The sequence below is a fragment of the Copadichromis virginalis genome, linkage group LG13 (genome assembly GCF_057382275.1).
Source record: "Copadichromis virginalis isolate Kocher_CV1m ecotype Utaka linkage group LG13, C_Virginalis_male_GT1.1, whole genome shotgun sequence".
Taxonomy (NCBI): domain Eukaryota; kingdom Metazoa; phylum Chordata; class Actinopteri; order Cichliformes; family Cichlidae; genus Copadichromis; species Copadichromis virginalis.
The window spans coordinates 21199773-21219841 of record NC_140630.1 but is presented as its reverse complement, the minus strand read 5'-3'; the positions used below and the strand labels follow the sequence as shown (position 1 = coordinate 21219841).

Below are 20069 nucleotides of genomic sequence, written 5' to 3'. Positions count from 1 at the left end.
CTAAAATGCTTACTTTTCAACATGTAATCTGTTCTGGAGCAGCAAAAGCTACTTAGTATGCCGTCTCACAACACATTGGAGAAGTGGAAGGTGGTTTTGCATGTAAGCCACCAGTCTCACAGAACTTAAAAGGACTAATGCTTTACCTAACATTTAAATACTACATAACTGTTGTGATACCAGGTGAATTATGCAATTCAGGTTTTGTACACTTAAACATGTTTAAACATACAGTTATGGTCAGAAGTTTCCATCCTATCATCACTGGCACACTTTGGGCACCTTTGTACCAACTGAGCATCATTTAAATGCTACAGTTTGCACATTGGATGGATGCTTCCAGCAGGATAAGCTTGGAGTTCACTGTACTCAAATCAACTCCACAGCCAACAGATCTCAATCGAATAGAGCACCTCTGGGATGTGGTGGGATGGGAGATTTGCTTTATTGATGTGCAGTGCAAAAATCTGCAGCAACTGTGTGATACTGTCATGTCAGCATGAACCAAAATCTCTAAAGAAGTTTTCCATAACCTTGTTGAATCTATATAGTCACAAATTAAGGCAGCTCTGAAGGCAAAAGAGGGTTAGGTCCAGTATCAGCAAGGTGTACCTAACGTGACCAGAGAGTGTGTACGTATATATACGCCTGGCCCTGGAGACTATATGACCTTTTCCTACTTCCCCTTTGTTTGACAGAAGAACAGTTTTTGGAAGTGCTTACAAATTTTAATGGCTGTGGAAAAAGTGAGCTCATAGTGAACCATCACCCTTCATGGCTTTATGGATACACTTAATGCTTACAGCATGGAGTGGTCACCCAGAAATCTTGAATCCTCCTTTTAAAATATGAAACTGCTTCACGATACTGGTAGATATATTGTCATTTTAGCAATATTAAAGAATCTTACCTCATCCTGCCACTGCACCATCTATTGATTCGTGTTTTAGAAATGCAGACATATGTACTCGTTATAATACACACTTCTTCGCTGGTGTCCTAATGAGCATCTTATCTTTCAATGAAGGAGGTGTAAAGGACCAGCCTCTGGTTTTCCACTGTAAAGTGAAGTCATCTGGATATACTAGTGCCCCGAGGTATGATCACAGAATAACTTTTTGCCATATAGATAATCAGATTACAGTTTATTGGTCTGTCCAAAGTTTAAAGCACTTATTCGCTTAATTATTTTTTAATCTCATATTTCCTTTTTGTTAGGTAAAATATAGTTGCTATATGTATATATATTTTATTTGGTTGTTTGTATATGTTTTTTTTTTTAAATTTAGTTTATCTTCTTTTCAGGAGGATTATGTTTTCACCCAAAACAAATGTTCAAAAAAATTCTTCCTCTAGGAAAAAGGCTGATGGAAATACGTAAGCGACCTAAGCTAATTTCATTTAAAAGACAGTGTTAATAAAATGTGAATAGTGAACATACTTTTGCCATTTAGAGGTTCCCTCCTTAAAGATTACCCAGCAGACGGTGTGGCACCGGCTATCCCGTGTGCTGATGTGAGCGTGAAGAAGCATGTCTCATGTCTTCAGTATTCAGGTAGGTTAATATGAGTAATTTTGTCTTTTTGTCTATTATTATTATGTGTTTTTAACTATTATTTAAACAGTTGAAATGCTAAAGGTTGAGGCTATAAGTCAGATTTGGGATTGTATTAGAAACACCTGCCAATGTCGAACCGTTAGTAGATCTAATAACTGTCGACTGCATGGAGTATTGTCCATCCTGTGCTGTAAGGGTGAAGTAAGGTAACAATAATTTATGAAAAATAGCTGGCAGTATATTAGAAACAGTTTCACTGTTGCTGTTTTCTCAAGATGAATGTTCCTCTTTCAAACACAACATTTCACAGTTGTGTCTTAAAGGCTGCTTTACTATTTTTGGCTGTAATAAATCAGCTGCGGACTGAAAAATCCTAATAAAACAATCCCGTGTTTCCTTGTCTCTCCCAAGGTGATGGAAAACAAATCCTGTGTGGTCTTGGAGACAGCACACTGTTACTGTACAAGTCCTGCCTTACTGGCGCTCCAGCTGTCTACATAGGTGTGCGATGCAGAGATGAGTACCTGTACTTTTGTTTGATATTTTTGTGTTTCTCATCAAAAGAGGGTTTTTTTTTATGTTCGACATACAACTTCTTAACTGATTCAAATGATGCTAAGGTTTAAGAGTTGGCACCTCACAGAGATAAGAAGTATGTTAATAATTATAAGTCTGCTCTTGGCTTGGATAACTCATTTGGGCTCTTCTGAATAACCTGAACCTACTCTGAAATGGATGCATGGCTTGACATGAGAGTTTTAAAGAAAATTCTAGTTAACTCACTAAGCTATCACTGTCAAAAACTAAACACTGAGCTCTCTGTTACCTGAATAGTGTGGTTTGCTAATGTTCCAGAGCAATAATTGTTGAAAGGCTCACATTCTCTCCTGAGACCTTTTAGGTTTAAACTAAGCATATGTCGCTATTATATACAGTGTGAAAGATTAAAGCATTTCTGAGACGAGTGGTCCCGGGCAGTAAAATTAACACTGACAGAGAAAGAAAGAATACCCCTGCATGTCAGGCATCACTCGATGGCTGAAGTGCAGCTGGATCACAGGTCTCCAGAAGGGGGCAGCAGAGATAAAAGGAGAGAAGCTGAGGTGACACGTAGGTCACCACAAGCATATTCTCTTCTGTCTGCCTGGCTCTCTTAGCAGTACCATAAAAGTAGATGTTGTAGCCACACTCTGTATTACCAGGTTACTAAAGTCGTGCCTTCTTTTATCTAGGGCATGACAAGCCAATAAGCAGTTTGAGCTGGAGCCTTAGCAGACGGTGGTGGCTGAGTGCGTCAGAAGACCTGTCACTCCAAATCTGGACTCACTGTAACTCAGAGCCTGCCATTATCATGGTAAATCCCCAGTGAATGTGCATACACTTATACCAGTGTCTTATTTTTTTTTTCTTGCTTTCACTCCCTGTCACCTTAATCTCCCATCACAGCTACATGGCCTACTTTAAGCCTTTATGAAATTTCCCTCATTCCTTGGAAGTCCAAGTTCTAACCATAAAAACCAGTGTAATAAAGACCAGCCAGAGTGACCTCATATTGCAAAAATGTCCTCTCTCCGAAGGTCTAAAAAAAATTAAAATAGATGTAGAAGTTCAATAAAATGACTACAGATAACTAATAGATAGCTCCACACATTTGTCTTGTGTTTTCAAAGATCAGTGTGATTGTTGGAAGGATTTTAGTCCCCTACAGATCTCCTTCTGTCATTCCGATGTGTTAATGGTTAGGTAAAATGTTCAAACTTTTTCCATTTCCATCTGTGGTTCATAAAATTCAGTCATAGCACACCTTTATAATAGGACAATTTCTGTGTAATGATCAGATTGTATCTTGGACATGTTTGTACAGAACTTGCTCAATTCAATGTTTCCACTGCTAATTAGAAAACTAATGGAATTTAAAAACAAGGAGGCCAACACAGAAAGCCAAATTAATGCAATTATGAAATAATGTGTTTCTTGGCGCAGTGATGGCACTTTTGCTATCGAAGCCTCAACTGAAGTTGGAGCATCCAAAACTCTGATCGTATGCAGACCCTCCTTACCTCACTGGGTATCATATTTAATGGGACACTCAGTTGCTTTGTCATGCCAAGTAAAAACAAGGGTCTGTCCTTAAGCTCCAAGGTCTCCCCATATCTGATGCTTATCATCCCTGCTTTGTTTCACTCAGTTAGACAGTTTGGCTGGGTCTACAGCCTTTGACTGCTTGGTATTTTTGTGAAACAGCTTGGCAATGAATACAAGTCGTTTCAGGGACAAGGGCTATGTCTGGGTGAGCCAGGATCACAAACGGCTTCTGAGAGTTGCAGTTGTGAGAAAAAGTTTGTTAAGTTTGTGTTGATGAGATGTGGTCTGGTATACTAGTATAAGTAAGTATAAGTAAGACTGAAGTAAAAACTGAAGTAAAACTGAAGTCTTGCAAATGTTTTAATAATTAAATAAAAAAAATACTATTAAGGCTGATTTTTGTCTCTGCTAGGGTGACAAAATGTTCTCCAAACCCATTAGAGGTGCTCAGTTTTATTATCTCGACAAATTTGTACTTCTGGCATCCGGACCCTCTCTGTACCTGTACCTGTATAACCTGGACATCACACGCGATGACATAAAAAGGTAATTGCAAGTGATTCATACATGTAAATAGATACACAACAGTTTACCATGTGAACCTTATAAATGCTATGTAAACTATTGGTTTATGTATGTATTTTCTTCATTGGTCTTCAGCTGAATTCCTATATAATCTTTTTTGTCATGAAGATGTATACACATGGATGTATTGTGAAGAAAGTGAGACAAATTCAAGCTTTTTTCTCCTTAGATATCATCAACGGAGTGTCAGCAAATTGGCTGGATGCTTTGCGACAACATCAGCAACAGACATCACTGCCTTGTCTGCGATCAATGATTTTTTCTCCCGTATCCTTCTTCCTGTTGTTACTGTTCGTACAGCAGAGGTGTTTCAGTTCAGACTGCACATACACAGAAATTTCCCATGTCATCCACAGCAGTTTGTCTATGGTGTCTTTAGATGTTGCCCCAGGGCTTCCATTGTGGATTCTACCTGTGAATGAATGAGGTTTTCTGTAGTTTATTTAGGAATGTGAGGAATTTGAGGGTTTACAATGCATTTATTTTCCAATAAATCCACTAATAAGAGGTCCTCTCAGGAGCAGTTCTGCTCCACTTTAGTTCACTTTGCCCTACCATGTACAGAACAAAAAGAATATGCATATAGGGTGATGACATATGTAAATATGCAGATATACATATAGTTGGAATTCAATCAAAATGTTTAGTTTATTTATTTTAGTTAATTTAAAAAAAGCAAAAAAATATTGTACTCATAAATTTGCATTGATAATGTATGGCTTACACTATATGTATTCCTTCTCATAAACTTAGAATCAGTCTATTAATAATACGAAAAAAGTAAGATACAGTAGGTTTTTTCAAACTACATACGACCATTTCACATTTGTACATGTGCATTTGCATTGTCTCTTTCTAATTATGTCTTCCTTCTTCTCCACCATTGTTCTCTCTTCTCCCTCATTTTCACCTCATCCTCTTCCTCCTCACCTCACCTTATCTCTTGAACCGAAGTCAGGGATCTAACACATGCAAAGATGCATAAACGTGCTTTTTTTATTCCCAGTATTTGTGCAATTAGTTATTGTCAGCAGATAAGACATGCGACCTTCCCGTCTCAGCACAGCTGACAAGCCGGCTAAACAACAATAACAGCTGGTTGTTACAGCATTATGCCAGCAAACATTAGACTTGAGTGTCCTAAAAATCACACTTTCCCTCTGAACAGTTTGCTTACATTCGTGTAAGAGTTTATTCACTTAGTGTCTAAAAGTGTTTGATCTATTTTTAAGAAAGTTTCACTAACAGCAGCATTTATTAACAGAAAAGGTCAGGATATCCTCTTATCAGACTCTTTTCACAGAGTTTTACTGCTTCCTCCATAGTAAATAGACATGGACACATATTGACAGCTGAGGTAAACCGTGAACTGACAGCCAACACTCATTGCAGATGAATGGTAGCCACTGCTATTTGTCCCGAAGTGGCCACTTTAGCAAGGATTATGCACTTGAATTGGGAAGGGTAAGAAAACAGAAAACTGAAGTTTCATTTGCTATCTGAGAGCATTTAGACTCATAAGTGAAAATTGTCACGTATAACCAACAGCATTTGTGAGCTCTTTTTCTTAGTGAAATGGATCAGTTGCATAGACAGAGTAATGTTAAGTTCTTGTGGAAACTGACCAGTCTGTCAGAAATAGCGACTTTGTAATGATAGCTGTGGGATGCAACAGGTTTAAATCATAAAATTGATTGGTCATATAAAATAATGGCAGCCTTCTTAGGTCAAAGTGTGTATGAAATATTTTGGATTTTTAAAACTGTTACAATATCTCATGAGATTTTAACACTGTTCTTTAGTAGGAGTGTCCGTGTACACCATAATAAGGCCTACAAGGCCTTCTTTTCATTTCTGTCTACTTACATAAAACAGCATGGAATGAATTAAGGTGTCTACAGGAAGGCAAACCATTGTATTCAGTTTTTGACTGAATACATCACACGGCCCTAAAAAGCTACCAAGGTTGTAAATGATAGAAAATAGTTGATTAAATATATGTTATTTTTGTTTGAGGTGCTGGTCCTCTGAGAAAAATGTTAAAACATTACTTAACAAGCTGTTTCAGACATTGTTTTGGTGTGTGGGTCAGATCGGTCTATTCAAGTATTTGACATGAACAAAGGCACAGTTGCCTCAGAGGTGCCTGATGCCCACAGCAGAGCCATCCATTGCATCACACAGAACAAGGTGAGGCGATTCGACTGTTCATGTGAAAAAAAACTACCCTTGATGTATATGCATGTATTTGTCTTGTGTAATAGTAATTCCCTTCGATTGTATCTTTGTCTAATACTATTATATATCATCTTGTTAATAGAATAGAATAGAATAGAATAGAATAGAATAGAATAGAATTCAACTTTATTGTCATTGCACATGCACAGGTACAGGGCAACGAAATGCAGTTAATCACTTAATACCCACCAGCTCACCAGTGAACCACTTAGCGGTAAAGTAATATTTTGTCCACATGCTAAACCAGAATTGTTTCAAAAACTGGAAGATGTTGCTTTTTAAATCAAATCTCTTATATGTATTTGGAATTCTGTTAAAATATTTCCATTTGGGTATGCGGTATATTTGAAAATTCAATTTAAAGAAGTAGATGTGAACCCAGCTTTATAACTTCCTGTATGATTATTTCAGCCTTTATGCATGATCGTTTGTAATTGGTTACGTTGTAATGTCAGTCATCACAGTATATATAAGCGACTTACAGTATGAAAGTGTGGAGTTTGTATGTTGTCCCTGTTAATGCATGGACCCTGTCCAGGAACTCCAGCTTCCTCCAATGTTTGTCTCCTTGTGGTGTACTGGTACGTCGTCAAGGGTGTACCCCAACTCTCGCCCTGTGACACCTGGGAAACGCTCCAGGCTCTAAATCAAGTGCTTGAACAATTTATTTCCAATTGCTTCTCATTTTAGCAGATAATGTAAGATAATTTAAGACAAACAGCTTTAGGTGTAAGTGTTGTGTAAGTTTAAGTGTTTAAAAATGTCTAACCAGACAACCCAATCCAAAAAAAGGTTCATTCTGCTCATGTGGACGTAGCTAGCTATTTCGTCACTCATCCAAGTGACTTCCACAGTGTCAGTTGAGGTTTCCCCAACTTTATAAACAGTACATTTGCATAATCATTGACTCTAGCACAACTGACTAATAATGGGCTGACTGCAAATTGTCATGACCATTGGTCACATAAATGGCTTCCTTGACTCCCCGCTCAAACCAGCGTTCTTTTTGGGATGTCCTCACCTTAGATAATTGAGCATGATATCACGGATAGTAACAGATAGTCCACCATCTCCATTTCACACATGAACGCATGCCGACGTTGCAGTAAGTTGCCGTCACGTGCAGTGACAGCCGAGGGAGATATTTTATTCCAAGCAAACATGAAAATATTCACGGGGGAGCGTCTCCCCCTGCTGGTAATGCAACTTCTGCATGTGTGTCCATTTCACGCTTTGCCTAGCCAAAGCGTGAAATGGACACGGTGGACTGGCGTGTTAATTACACGTTTTGTCATGTTACTGGGTTGAACCAGATACTTATTCTTGATGGCATTACCTTGGCCCCCAGTAACGCTGTGAGGAATTCTGGAGTCATTTTTGACCATTTTTGTCCTTCAGTGTGTATGTTAAATAAATATGTACGACTACATTCACACAATATTATCTAAAATTAGAAACATCCTGTCTTAGAGTGATGCTGAAAAATAGTCGATGCATTTATTACTTCATTGTTATCAGGGTGTCCTTAAAACCCCCTGAGAAAAGCCTTCAGTTGATCCAAAATTCTGCAGCAAGGGTACTGACAGAGATTAGAAAGAGACAGCATTTTTCTTCCACCCTGGCTTTTCTTAGAATCAAATTTCAGTTCCTTCTCCTCACATACGGGATGTTGAATAATCAGTCCCCAGCTTATCTTAAAGACCTCATAGTACTGTATCACCCCAATAGAGCAGACTTACTTTCAGGCTCCTTTTCTGTGGAAACAGCTCCTAATTTGGATTTGCAAAACAGACACCATCTCTACTTTTAAGATTAGACTTAAAACTTTCTTTTTTGATAAAGCATATAGTTAGGGCTGGATCAGGTGACCCTTAATTCTCCCTTAGTGCAATAGGCCTAGGCTGCTCTCTGTGTGCTTACACACCTCTCTGCATTTAATCTTTAGTTATTCATTTCTGGCTCTCTTCCACACTATGTCTTTTATCCCGTCTTCCTCCCATCACCCCCAACCTGTCGCAGCATATGGTTCCCCCTGCTTGAACTTGGTTCTGACGGAGTTTTCTTCTTTCCACAGTCGCAAACTTTTTGCTCACAGGTGGTTGTTTGATGTTGAGGGTTTTCTCTCTTGCATTGCAGGGTCTTTAGCTTACAATATAAAGCACCTTGAGATGACTGTTGTGGTGATTTGGCACTATATAATTGAATTCAATCATTGCTTGGCATAAAGGGACAGAACGCTTTACTAAAAAAGATTTTTCACCCTAAACCATAAACATTGCACTTATCCTGATAATGATAGTGTTCTTTAATACAAATGCAATTTTTTTTTGAAGGCACATATTTAAGTTTTGATGTTGCTGAGCGTTGTCAAATCTTTTTCACGTCTTTTCTCATTCATAGTCTGACTAAACCTAGCCTTAACCTCCAATCTTTGATAGAGGCAGAGACATCTCCTCAGTCCATACGCAGATTGGATGACGTTGAGATCTAACCCACAAAGCGAAGAATTTGCTTGACTTGGAACCGATTACTGGTGTGAGCCTCATCTTCCATTTTACCCTTGAAGGGGCTACTATTTGGCAGATGTAATAGTCTTACATAAGGCATCTATGAGTGTTTTGCAAGTTACGTAAGGCACAAGACACGGATCGTTTTTGAGGCAATAAAAGTGTTACGTTTGTGGTGTGAATAAAAAAGGTCATGGTTAAAAACAAAAATCATGGTTATACAAACATTTCCGTGACAGACAGACAGGACATGCCATCATCAGTATCATTCATCTTGAATGTTACTCCGTAGCGCAGGAGGATTAAGACTGCCATAGGGGATGGCAGGAGGATGATGCTGGATGATGGCCTTGGAGTAAAGCTGTTCCATGATGCAGTCTGGGTTTATGTGGCCTTACTTCCACATCAGTGTCTTGAACCAATCTGGACTCAATTTGTTGGTGTCTAATAAGTAGACAGCTTGGGCTGGCGTCCACATCTATTATAGTGCTATGAAGAATATTGCTCACAGTGAAACTATAAAATTCATTTATTCAAGTCTCATTTATTTATTCAGCTTATAGTTAGCATTTTTATTGCCTCACATGTTACAGTGACATGGAGGGACTGGTATCTCTACATACAAGAGTCATAAGAATGCTTGCCAGCTTTGTAACAGCAACAAACCCATTAACTTTTATTATAAAACATATATAAAAATAATTACCTATTGTACAGATGCTCATGTAACTTAGTAGATGCAGAAAAGTATATGTTTTGGTGTGAAGGAGGCTTGTACCCACTGACCCTTAGATACTGACTTTGGTCAGTATCTAACTTGCTTTAGACTCGGGCCAGCCTGGATTAGCTGGATACACTGCACCTTGTGGTATGGATGAAGTGCATTAAAGCATTCAACTGCAATTCACTCTTGCTCACAGCTGACTTTATTCCTTCAGCCCAGAGGTGCTTGTTCTTTGTCACGCTAGCTATTGTGTGCATTACATTGCGGAAAGCCTGTGGTGTGTTGTTTTTAGCTTGGCTATTGATGTCACTGTGGGATTCTCCGCCTGGGGGCCTGAGGGGCCTTTGGGTGCCGTAGGATTAGTAGCATTGCTCCTGCTTGGAGTCTACGCACATTTTTTCCCTTCACTATTGGTTTTCCTCCTGAGGCTCACCAAACATCAGGAACTGCATTTTGAGAAGCAGCTTTTCTTACTTGAAATTTCCATCGCCTTTTTGACAAAATTCACCTGGAACTCATCACAGCGCAGGACTTCTCGGAAAAAAAGAACTGGAAATGCCCTCTCAGGCTGCCGTTCTCACACTTTCAGTGGAAATCTAAACAATCCCCCCCACCGCTTCTTTCTCTCTCTAACTCTTTTTCTCTCCGGCTCTCCCTAAGCTTTTCTCTCTTACACATTTACCTATAGCATTCAATAAGTGGGTCTGAAAGAGCTGTGTGGAATAGATGGATAGATTTGTAGTGGAAGTTCTTTGCTTTTCTATTTAACTAAAAAACAGTGATGACGCTAAGACACTCCCACCTAACCTCACTTTTGCTTCCGTTTTTGTTTTTACAGCCCAGCGTGATTTTTTTTTTTTAAACATCACCTTCTGTTTTGAAGTAGTATACATTATACTAATAGTATAATAATAAAAAATTTAGGGAAAAAAAGAAGATTTATATCCATTTTCAGGTAAAGCTTGTGCTGACTAAGCTGTTTTGTTCATTGTGTATCATTAAAGGGATCAGCGTTTAGCTCACAGGCTCCAGATTCATACAACCTCTTCCTGACCAGTGCTGTCACTGATGGTATGAAGATTTGGGACCTTCGAACACTTAGGTCTGTATTATTGTAACATATTCTGTGCAATTTGTATTGAATGTACTTGTAATATGATCATAAGACAAGGAAAATGGTGCTTTATAATCTACTGTAGTCTACTGTAGTCTCTTGCTTCTTAAAGGGAAATCATGTTCAAAACCTATTGTATCAGTAGCTAATGCATTTGCAGTAAATGCATTAGCAATTACTGCAAATGCTGTAAATGCTACTACAACAATCTTATGTAGTAAATGATTTACTACATAAGATTTCTTTTTGCAAAAGTTTTGAGCAAAGTATATAAAAGATCAAGTAACCCTGATGTCACAGATCAGTTTGTCAACTGTTGTTTTGTTTTTTTTGTTTTTTTTTTTTAACATTTTAGTTTTTTAAATAGGTAAGCATAGCCGACTTTCTAGATGGTATTTCACGGGTGGATCACAATCTGATTGTACTTTTCGGCGTTCATATTTTCAACACCATGAGCACTGTTGTATCAGTAGCTAATGTTCTCATTGTTGTACCTCCTCTGTACACATTGACAACAATTTAAACTAAAAATGTCAAATTTGGAGTCATCAGTATGAAAGAATTCTTTTCAGATGCCTCTTCATCTTTTGTGCTGCACTTGTCTAGTTTCCACTGATGTTTTTTAAGGGCATACTGCACAACATGTACAGACATGCCAAGTTTTCAGCTAATAGCTTTGTTGGAATTACATTGTTAGTACAAAAATACTATTTTAGATCTGCAAAATTCTTTTATCTTTAGCATTTTGATAAAGCCAGATAAAGAAATGGGAAGAAAATGTGTGTCTTTGCAACTGGCTGCTAGTAACAAAGTGCCAAAAGATAAAGATGAAGACACTCCTGGTCATCCCTTGATTTAGTGGCTTTTTTATGCTTAAATGATTCATAGGTAAAAGTTAAGTGGTTTAACAAACAAACAAAAACAAAAACATTCCTCTGAAGACAGTCTGGTACAAGCATTGGCCTGAAGCCTGGATAACTCTTGCACAAGACTACTTTAAGAAAGGATTAGAATGTCTCCTTGTTAGCAAAATATAAGGAATTGAGGGCTAGCTCAAGATGTTCTCCTAATACTATACATTGAAGGAAGTGATAGTGATCAATATGCTTGGAAATTCTGAAAATGTCTTTTTCATTATGAAATTATTTTGCCAAAATTTGTAACATTCCTATTCAACCTTTATCACCTGTTGACAAACCTGGATGAAGGTTGGCTTCTGAGTCTAGTGTTATTTCACCAAATCCTCCAGATTCTCATAAGTCCAAGAACGTTAGGGAAGAAATCATTTTTATTACACTTCTTTTGTTGAGACTTTAAAGATGACCTTACATTCGACTAACTTCAACATTTTCTTACACAAACATTCCTCAGTGATTTGGATTTTTTTTTTTCCTTTCTTCTTTTTTTTTTGGGCCGAGTTGAACGGCATTATTAATTATTTCATTCTTTCATGTCTGAAGCTGCTTCCATGTGTAACTCCTCTTCCGTCCCTCCATCAAATCTTAATGCTATCTGATAAATATTTGTGGCTCGTTTCTAGGTCAACCCCTCATTTTAAGAGGTTTTATCAAACATCCCTCAGTACGCAGAGTTCTTTGGAGGTGAAACATACGCATGGATGAAAACAATTAACGACTATTAACCACAAAACATGGCACCAGGCCACTAAATAAATATTTCAGTCTTGTTTACTGCTAATCAAAGTAATCAAATCAGTGTTAAAAATTGTTTATCAAATATCTTTGCAGGGACCCAAAATTCGAAGTTTACTAAACTTGCGGGGACCAACAAGTCCCTTATGGGGACAAAATCTATCGCCCCATAAGTTTAAAGGCATTTTTGAGACTCAAAATGTGGTTTTAGTGTCAGGGATACAATTAGGTTATGCGTTCGGAATAAGGGTTAGGGCTTTGCATTCACTTTTAAAGGTTAGGTTTAATGCAAGTGGCTAGGGAAAGCATTTTGTCACTTAGATGTCCGCACAAGGATATGAAAACACGACTGTGTGCGTGTTTGTGTAAGTTTGATGAACTGACCCTTATATGTACCGGGACATTTCAGATATGTGACGCAAATGTTGTCTCTATCCCATGATAATTGTAATGGCGTTAAATTATTTCAATAGAAATGCACAATAGTTAAAATGGAAATGTCTTTTCATCGAAAAATTTTATGCGATGATGCACTGAATTTGTGCTGACAAGCAGAGAATAAGATTACTCAGGAACTCAATCAGACCAGGCATTTTCTTAGAAGGTGCTGATTAAATAAGTGGTCATGTTTCGTTTGACAGCTGCAGGATTGCCAGGACAGCTGTTGTCCATCAGCACGTGATGACCATGGCCACTTTGCCAAACAATTAGTTTAGTATACTGTATAGATCCACTATATTGGTTAAAGTACTTTTAAAGCCATAACCTTTCAGTCACCACTTGTATTTTGATATGTATGCAATGTTCCAGTTGAAGGGTGTACACACCAGCATTAAGCATGATTCAAAATCGATGACATGCCAATTCTAAAAATAGAGAACAGATGGTGATCTGCTTCTCTTTCCATAATTTAATCCGTCTGAATATATGTGAAGAAATACATAAACAATGTATTTACATGAAGTAATATTAAGAAAAAGCCAGCTCTTATCTGATATGCTCTGGGGCAGTTAAATATTCTGAAATTCATTGGCAGAATATAATGAGCTAGGATTACCCTGCTGATTACCTTGATGATTACACCGAATACCCAAGTGGATTCAATAACTGTATTGGCTCTCACTCAAGAGGATCATACCCTCTGGTGTAGTGATCTGCAAAATGCCAGATAGTTATCACTTACACAACATAGAGTGTGTATGTGTGTAACTCATCTTCCCTTCTTCAGTCAAAACATTCGCTTTCACGCTCTGGCCTAGAAAACCAGATGAGTGCTTACTGTGAACTGCTAAAGTGTTTTTTAAAGTGCAGTAGTGACAATTTGTGTAAGCACTGTTGCAGCGCAGAAATGTTAAGATGTAGAAATGTTGCCCTAGAAATCAGAACAGGTAATTCCCAGTTATCTCGCTGTTCATCTAAATAACTTGTATGTGCTACAGTATTGTTTGGCCTGTTTGTGCTGTTGAAATTCAAATTATGTTTCTATGAGGTATTTTCTACGAAAGAGGATTAGGGCCACCGAAAAAAAAAGTGGGCAAGTCTTTTTTTTTTTCTTCTTTTACAGAATTCTGAGAAAAAAGTCAGAATTAGGAGAAAAAAGTCAGAATTCTGACTTTAATCTCAAAATTCTGGGGGAAAAAGTCAGGATTCTGAGAAAAAAGTCAGAATTCTGAGAAAAAATCATTCAGAGGAAAAAGTCAGAATTCCGAGAAAAAAGTCAGTCTGGAAAAGAAGAAAATAAAAACGTGACCACTTTTTTTTCCCAGTGGCCCTAATCCTCTTTAATAATTTTCAGTGCATAAATACAAAAATTGGTTTTGTTGCTAGGTTGCTGCTATAGGCAACACTATATAGTTTTAGTGTATGATTTTAAAAATAGCTTTTGTGGATATAAATAAGACTTTATTGTCATAAATTTAAATTGATAAAACACTTTTATATGGTGAAGATGCACCTGTAACCATTGCTGATATAGATAAGAACCTTCATGGGCCTAAAATGTACCTGCATGTCAAGTTTGGCTGCTAAACTCCTGATCTTGTAGGAGTTGATGAAAAATGAAGCAAACACAGACAGAAAGTTTGTGTATTATAAAAGAAAAGAAGTTTTTTTGTGACGAAAAAGTTCAATATTTAAGAAATAACTCTTCGAAATCTTTCCAAAATCTGAAGAGCAAAACCTATGGACTGTCCCATCTTGTTGCCTCTGTTCTGTCATATGGCCTTTTTATTGAGGGCTACATGAGCAAATGTCATAGTCAGCTGACAATGTCGTCATCCTGAAAAAAAGAGATAATTAAGTAATCCCATTGAATACGAGAGAAGAGCAATGAAAGTAAGCATGCCATTAAACTGAATCAACAGTTTTCTGGCACAGTCTTAGCACCAACTCAACATTATAAGTTCCATAAAGTTCTGGTACTGGGTATATCAGATTTCTTTATGGTCGGTGAATATGCCCTACTTTTAGCCCAACTTAATGACATTAGCATGTGAATGTCAAAGACATGCTCTCACCAGATGCTGTCAAAGGACTGGCCTGCCAGTATGCCAGCCCATATAGAGGCACTAGCTTAGTTACCTGTTAGTGGCATTGCAAAGACATTACATGCCTTTGCAAACCAAATGAAACAGCACAGAAGTTGCATGAGGGAAACATTTTTCATTAACGAAGTCTCTTTCCTGTGTTTTCCTTGAGTCATGCTCAACTCCCTGTGCTCAGCTGGTTCAGTTGTTTGTAAAGCAGTCCATGGAGTGCCGTTCTCCTTCTGTTCCATATATTTTGCACCTTCAGCTCAACGCTTCAGCATCGTAATGTGTGCACTGTGAAATAGCATGCATAGCAAAGATATCCCAGTTCCCAAACATTTATTTTAAGTTTACTAGACCCAGTAAAACCTTTTAGATAGCCTTATAACATACAAACTAATATAAAGGATCACTGGTCACGCATCAAGTCTGTCCGTCACATAGTTGTTTGAATTTATTAACATCAGTGATTTCTTACCACTGTGTGCTTCTTCTCACCAGGTGTGTACGGCGTTATGAGAACCATGTAAATCGCTGCCAGCCCTGCTCTTCAGCCGTTTCGCCATGTGGACGCTTCATTGCCACAGGCTCTGAGGATAACTGTGTAAGCAGTCTCACTGGGTCCATCAAAGCCACCTGTATACATTGCAAACAGATAAAAAAAAATCATCATAGGGATTAAAACATTATAAAGTGAAACAGAAAAGTTTTGACCTTTTGCAATATCTAGGCTGTTCTTCATCTTGTTTTTTCCTATAAAAGTTCAATTCAGGTTTATTTATATTGCACCAACAACAGTTGCCTCAAGGTGCTTTATAATGTAAGGTAAAGATTGTACAATAACTGAAAACCCCACAAGTCAAACAACCCACTACAAGCATCCATTTGGCAACAGTGGGAAGGAAAAGCTCCCTTTTAACAGGAAGAAATGTCTGGCAGAACCAGGCTCAGGGATGGGCAGCCTGGTTGAGAGTGAGGTCAAAGTATCAGACGGTTTGTTTGATTTATTTATTGATTGATAAAGTCTACATAGGTTATGCAGAACTAACGTAAAAAGCACTTAAAAGCAGAGTTGGCTTTCTGATGTCATCGGACACACTGATCAAGTGCATCTCATGTCCTTAAGAAACAGGAATAATCCAGCAAAGACCTGACACAGCACCTGAGAGATGGCCAAGTATTTTAGACATAATATAGACATAAAATAGATATACATGTCCTGGTTGTAAAACATTTATGTTACATGATCCTGCTTGGCGAAATGCCCATGGCACAGGTATTCAGAATGGCTTTTGGAGGAGTTGGTAGAAATGGAAATTTAAATTGTACCATTACAGGACACTACAGGTAAGATCACTCAAACTGGTGTTAAGAAGGAAAGCAAACCAAACACGTGACTTGTGCACTGTAGAACCAAGTGGTTCAGTTCGGGACAAAGAAAAAAAGCTATGGCCTTGGTTTGGCAAAATGTGATGGCTTCAACAAGACTGATTCTAAATCCACTAATTATATAATACCTCTACTCATCGCAAAATCACTGAGACCTACAAGATTAACTTTAAAAATTAATTCCCAAACCCTAACCTTTTCATATCTCCCAAGATGCCGTATCTCCTCACCGCCTGCTCCCCCGATCCTCCTTCCTATAGATTCACTTTCAGTCTCAGACTTGCTCGCATGGATGCCAGAGCTGTCTCACATGTGGCACCCTAGTTTTAGAGTTCTCTACCTGCTAATGTTTGGCTAATAAATGTTGTCACCCAAGTTAAAACTACAACATAACTGACCTTAGGAAGGTAAAAATAGCAGCAAAAATGATTAATATCTTTATCAGTTTTACCTCCATTTAAGGAAAGGACTGTTTGTGCTTGACTCAGAGATTTTTATTTGGATTCAACCCTTTTTCCAAAGAAGTCAACATTCATGTTGAAGCACAACTGTTTAATTGCTTTTCCAGAGCTTGCCTGACTTTCAAGACGTTTCCAGAAGACAGCCTCCCTTTTCCTTATCCATCTCTCTGTTCTTCTCGTATACGTGCTTGTTGAAAGCAGTGGAATAATATATGCATGCTGCTGATTCTTATTAATTATGGGGACTCAGCACAGCACAGACTTTTGCATCTCTGTTGAGATCGGTCATTTCCAGCGTTTCTTGGAAACCGGGAGAGTATACGGTAGTGAGCTACATCGTATTTATTTGTAGCTGCCTTGAGACTTATATGAGCCAGACACATTTGTACTTGTCTTAATATATCAAAAAGCAATCATGGAAAAAAAAGGAACCTGAATAGTCTAAAAAAGACTCCCTAGATCATATTACACATTTTCCAAAAAACTTAGCCCAAAAGTAACCGAAGTGGAATATCATTTTAGCATGGCTGATATTTAGCTTTTCTATATACAGATGAAATATGTATTATTTCTTATCATGAAACTGTGACTTAATTATCAATTTATTAATCAGAATATATGCTCAGTGATATATTGCAAACCCTCCTGACCCTGGGCTCTGCTCCGTTTCAGTTACTATTGACATAAACTAATACATCATGTGATCCATGTGATATTAAAGCATTCCTAAGATAACTTTTTTCTTCCATATACCTAAATCCCTTTCAGGCATCACACACTTCATAAGCCTTAGACAGGAGTCACTCTTTTGACAGGATTCATTTGAAGCAGGGTTTTTTTTTCTTCTTTTTTTCGGGGAAACATGATACAAAACAGCTGCAGGAATTTGATGAGTCTTCATCTTGTAGCAGACATCCCCACATCTGTTTTTATCTGTCCTTATGGCACTGAGGTTAATGCATTTTTCTAAAAACTTACTGATTATATTTAGAAAAAGCATACAATAACAAACTTTCTGTTCTAAGGTCTCAAATGAAACAGATGGAGACATTCAGTACGCTCACGATTTTTGGGGTTTTTCTTTTTTAAATCAACGAGAGGAAGTATAAAATCCACAACTCCCACAGGGGTGATTAACAATTCCTAACTACCTCAAAGCAAAATACACTAGTAACACGCAGTATCTGCAAGGCTTTGTTATAACTGGTAATGGCAGCTTGATTTTGAGATGTTCACTATTTTGACATCTGTCTGTGCAACAAACTTCAGTATGAGTATTTATGCTTTAACATTAAAATTTACACTTACACAGTTTTTAAAGCTGAAAATCAGCATCCAACACTCAGGTGTTTAAATTGACCTTCTTCATCACTGTTTACCATTATTTATATCACAGGTTATCCAAGCACTCAGGAATCAGGAAACTACTCAGTAAATATAAGAAGAAGCATAGGACACAAAAAGAATGCAAACCGTGTTTTGATAAATTACAGATTTTGTTAATTACTGAAAAACTGCTAAAATACCCTGTTTATTTACTCTATTGAACTTCAGTTATTTTGAGATTAGTCCAGCACAAAGGATGATTGACTTTGGCGTGACTTTTAGTGTCTGCTACATGTCTGATTTCTGGACAAGCTTTAATCGCTGTAATACTCCTGTTTACAAGAAATTTGGGCTTTGGACATTTACCCCTAGCAATCAATCTTGGCTGGACATTTTACTATATACATGCACTGTATATTAAATGTCATTTGTGTCTGGAAGTACAAAAAAAGATAAACATTTACCCTTGAAGCTGAAATGATACTCAAGTTGATCTGCATTATCATCATGCTCGTCAGAACATAATTGTGTGTTGTAAGTACAATGGTACACACTAATCTTCTGTATACATTCATTGTGTCCTTAATTGCAGGCCTATGTGTATGACATCCGTAGCAGCAACTATCTCCACAGATTACAAAACCACTCAGACACTGTGCTTAATGTGGCCTTCAACCCTGCTACACCACAGGTAAGACTCTGATTACTGTTTGTTTTTGTGTATAGATAAATATGCAATGATTTGCCTCAAAAAAATATCTTTGCTTCATATTCCAATGAAAACTGAATGATCTCCTCTGGGACGACTTATTAAGGTGTCTTTGTCTGTACTCACTGCGTAGTATAGTCAACACAATACTTTAAATGTGACAAATGATTTACTTGATGCCACCTATCAGTTTGTGGATTGAACTGAGTTTAACATTTTAGCAATATTCACCTTTTTTTTGTAGGGAGCTAACCCTAGCTAGGTTAGTGAGCAAGGTAGCCTATGTAACTATGCAGTCTATAGTGCGATATCTACAATACTATACAAAAATCTTGAGGTACTGTTCATTTCTTTACATTATGCTATGAAAATAAGAAATAGGTGCAGCATTTTCTTTTTTGAAACATGTGAATTCATGCAAGCCAAAAGTACAGATTCTATAATTCCAGTGATGAAAGTCAATTTTTGGTATGACAATCATTATTCTTCAACACATCTTGAACTCCTCTTTATGTAGTCTTCAGGAATAGTTCTCCAGGCTTCTTAAAAACATCCAAAGCTCTTCTTCTTTGGATGTTGGCTTCCTTTGATTCCGTAAAGATGGACGCAAACTGCTTCAATAATGTGGAGGTCCAAGCTCTGGGAAAGCCTATTCATGACTGAAAGTGTTCAATTGATGGTAATTCTCTACATCCATAATTCCATCAGTTTTGACAATATCCCTAATGCTACTGGCTGAAATCCAGCACCGAGCCATGACAGAGCCTTCTGTGTCTTACAGATGGCTGTACCTCTCTCTTTACCTCCTTCATACATAGAACAACAAATCATTGGGGTGCCAGTTTAGCTCAGTAAGTTCAGCAAGCCTCCCATATATTATAAGGCTAATGCAGAGGTCTGGTTTCAAATTTGCCCCAAGGCCATTTTATGCATTCTTCCCCTAGTCTTTCACTCAGCTTTCCTGTCTTTTCTGCACTTTCCTATCACAATAAAGGCTAAAAAGCCCCCATAAAAATATTGGATTTATCATTCCACAAGACCTGTTGGCACTGATTTTTAGTCCAGTTCTTTTGTAAGTTGGCATAACTCATCCTTTTCTCCCTGATTCTCTGTGACTGGTAGCAAAGTTTAAAACTGGTTCCAGTTAAATTGTCTGTGATGCATAGATACAGCACTGGTTCATCCCTTGAGTT

At 37.7% G+C, this 20069-nt stretch overlaps 1 protein-coding gene across 3 annotated transcripts in view; it reads left to right on the top strand.

The window, feature by feature from the left end:
* Nucleotides 1–20069, top strand: part of wdr27 (WD repeat domain 27) — a 46987-nt gene that overhangs the window by 9857 nt on the left and 17061 nt on the right. The window contains exons 13-25 of one of the 3 annotated variants that reach the window (XR_014923606.1): nt 1028–1097; nt 1306–1377; nt 1455–1555; nt 1970–2059; nt 2791–2912; nt 4056–4189; nt 4398–4495; nt 6297–6418; nt 10702–10799; nt 15493–15595; nt 18760–18858; nt 19394–19555; nt 19658–19915. Coding sequence is in view for 2 of the 3 variants with exons in the window: in XM_085477974.1 (XP_085334100.1) it covers nt 1028–1097; nt 1306–1377; nt 1455–1555; nt 1970–2059; nt 2791–2912; nt 4056–4189; nt 4398–4495; nt 6297–6418; nt 10702–10799; nt 15493–15595; nt 18760–18858; nt 19394–19423 (1139 nt within the window). In the remaining variant the exon portion in view is untranslated. Of the gene's footprint in view, nt 1–1027; nt 1098–1305; nt 1378–1454; nt 1556–1969; nt 2060–2790; nt 2913–4055; nt 4190–4397; nt 4496–6296; nt 6419–10701; nt 10800–15492; nt 15596–18759; nt 18859–19393; nt 19916–20069 lie in introns of those variants that run through there. The other 2 variants (XM_085477974.1, XM_085477973.1) reach the window with 2 other exon arrangements.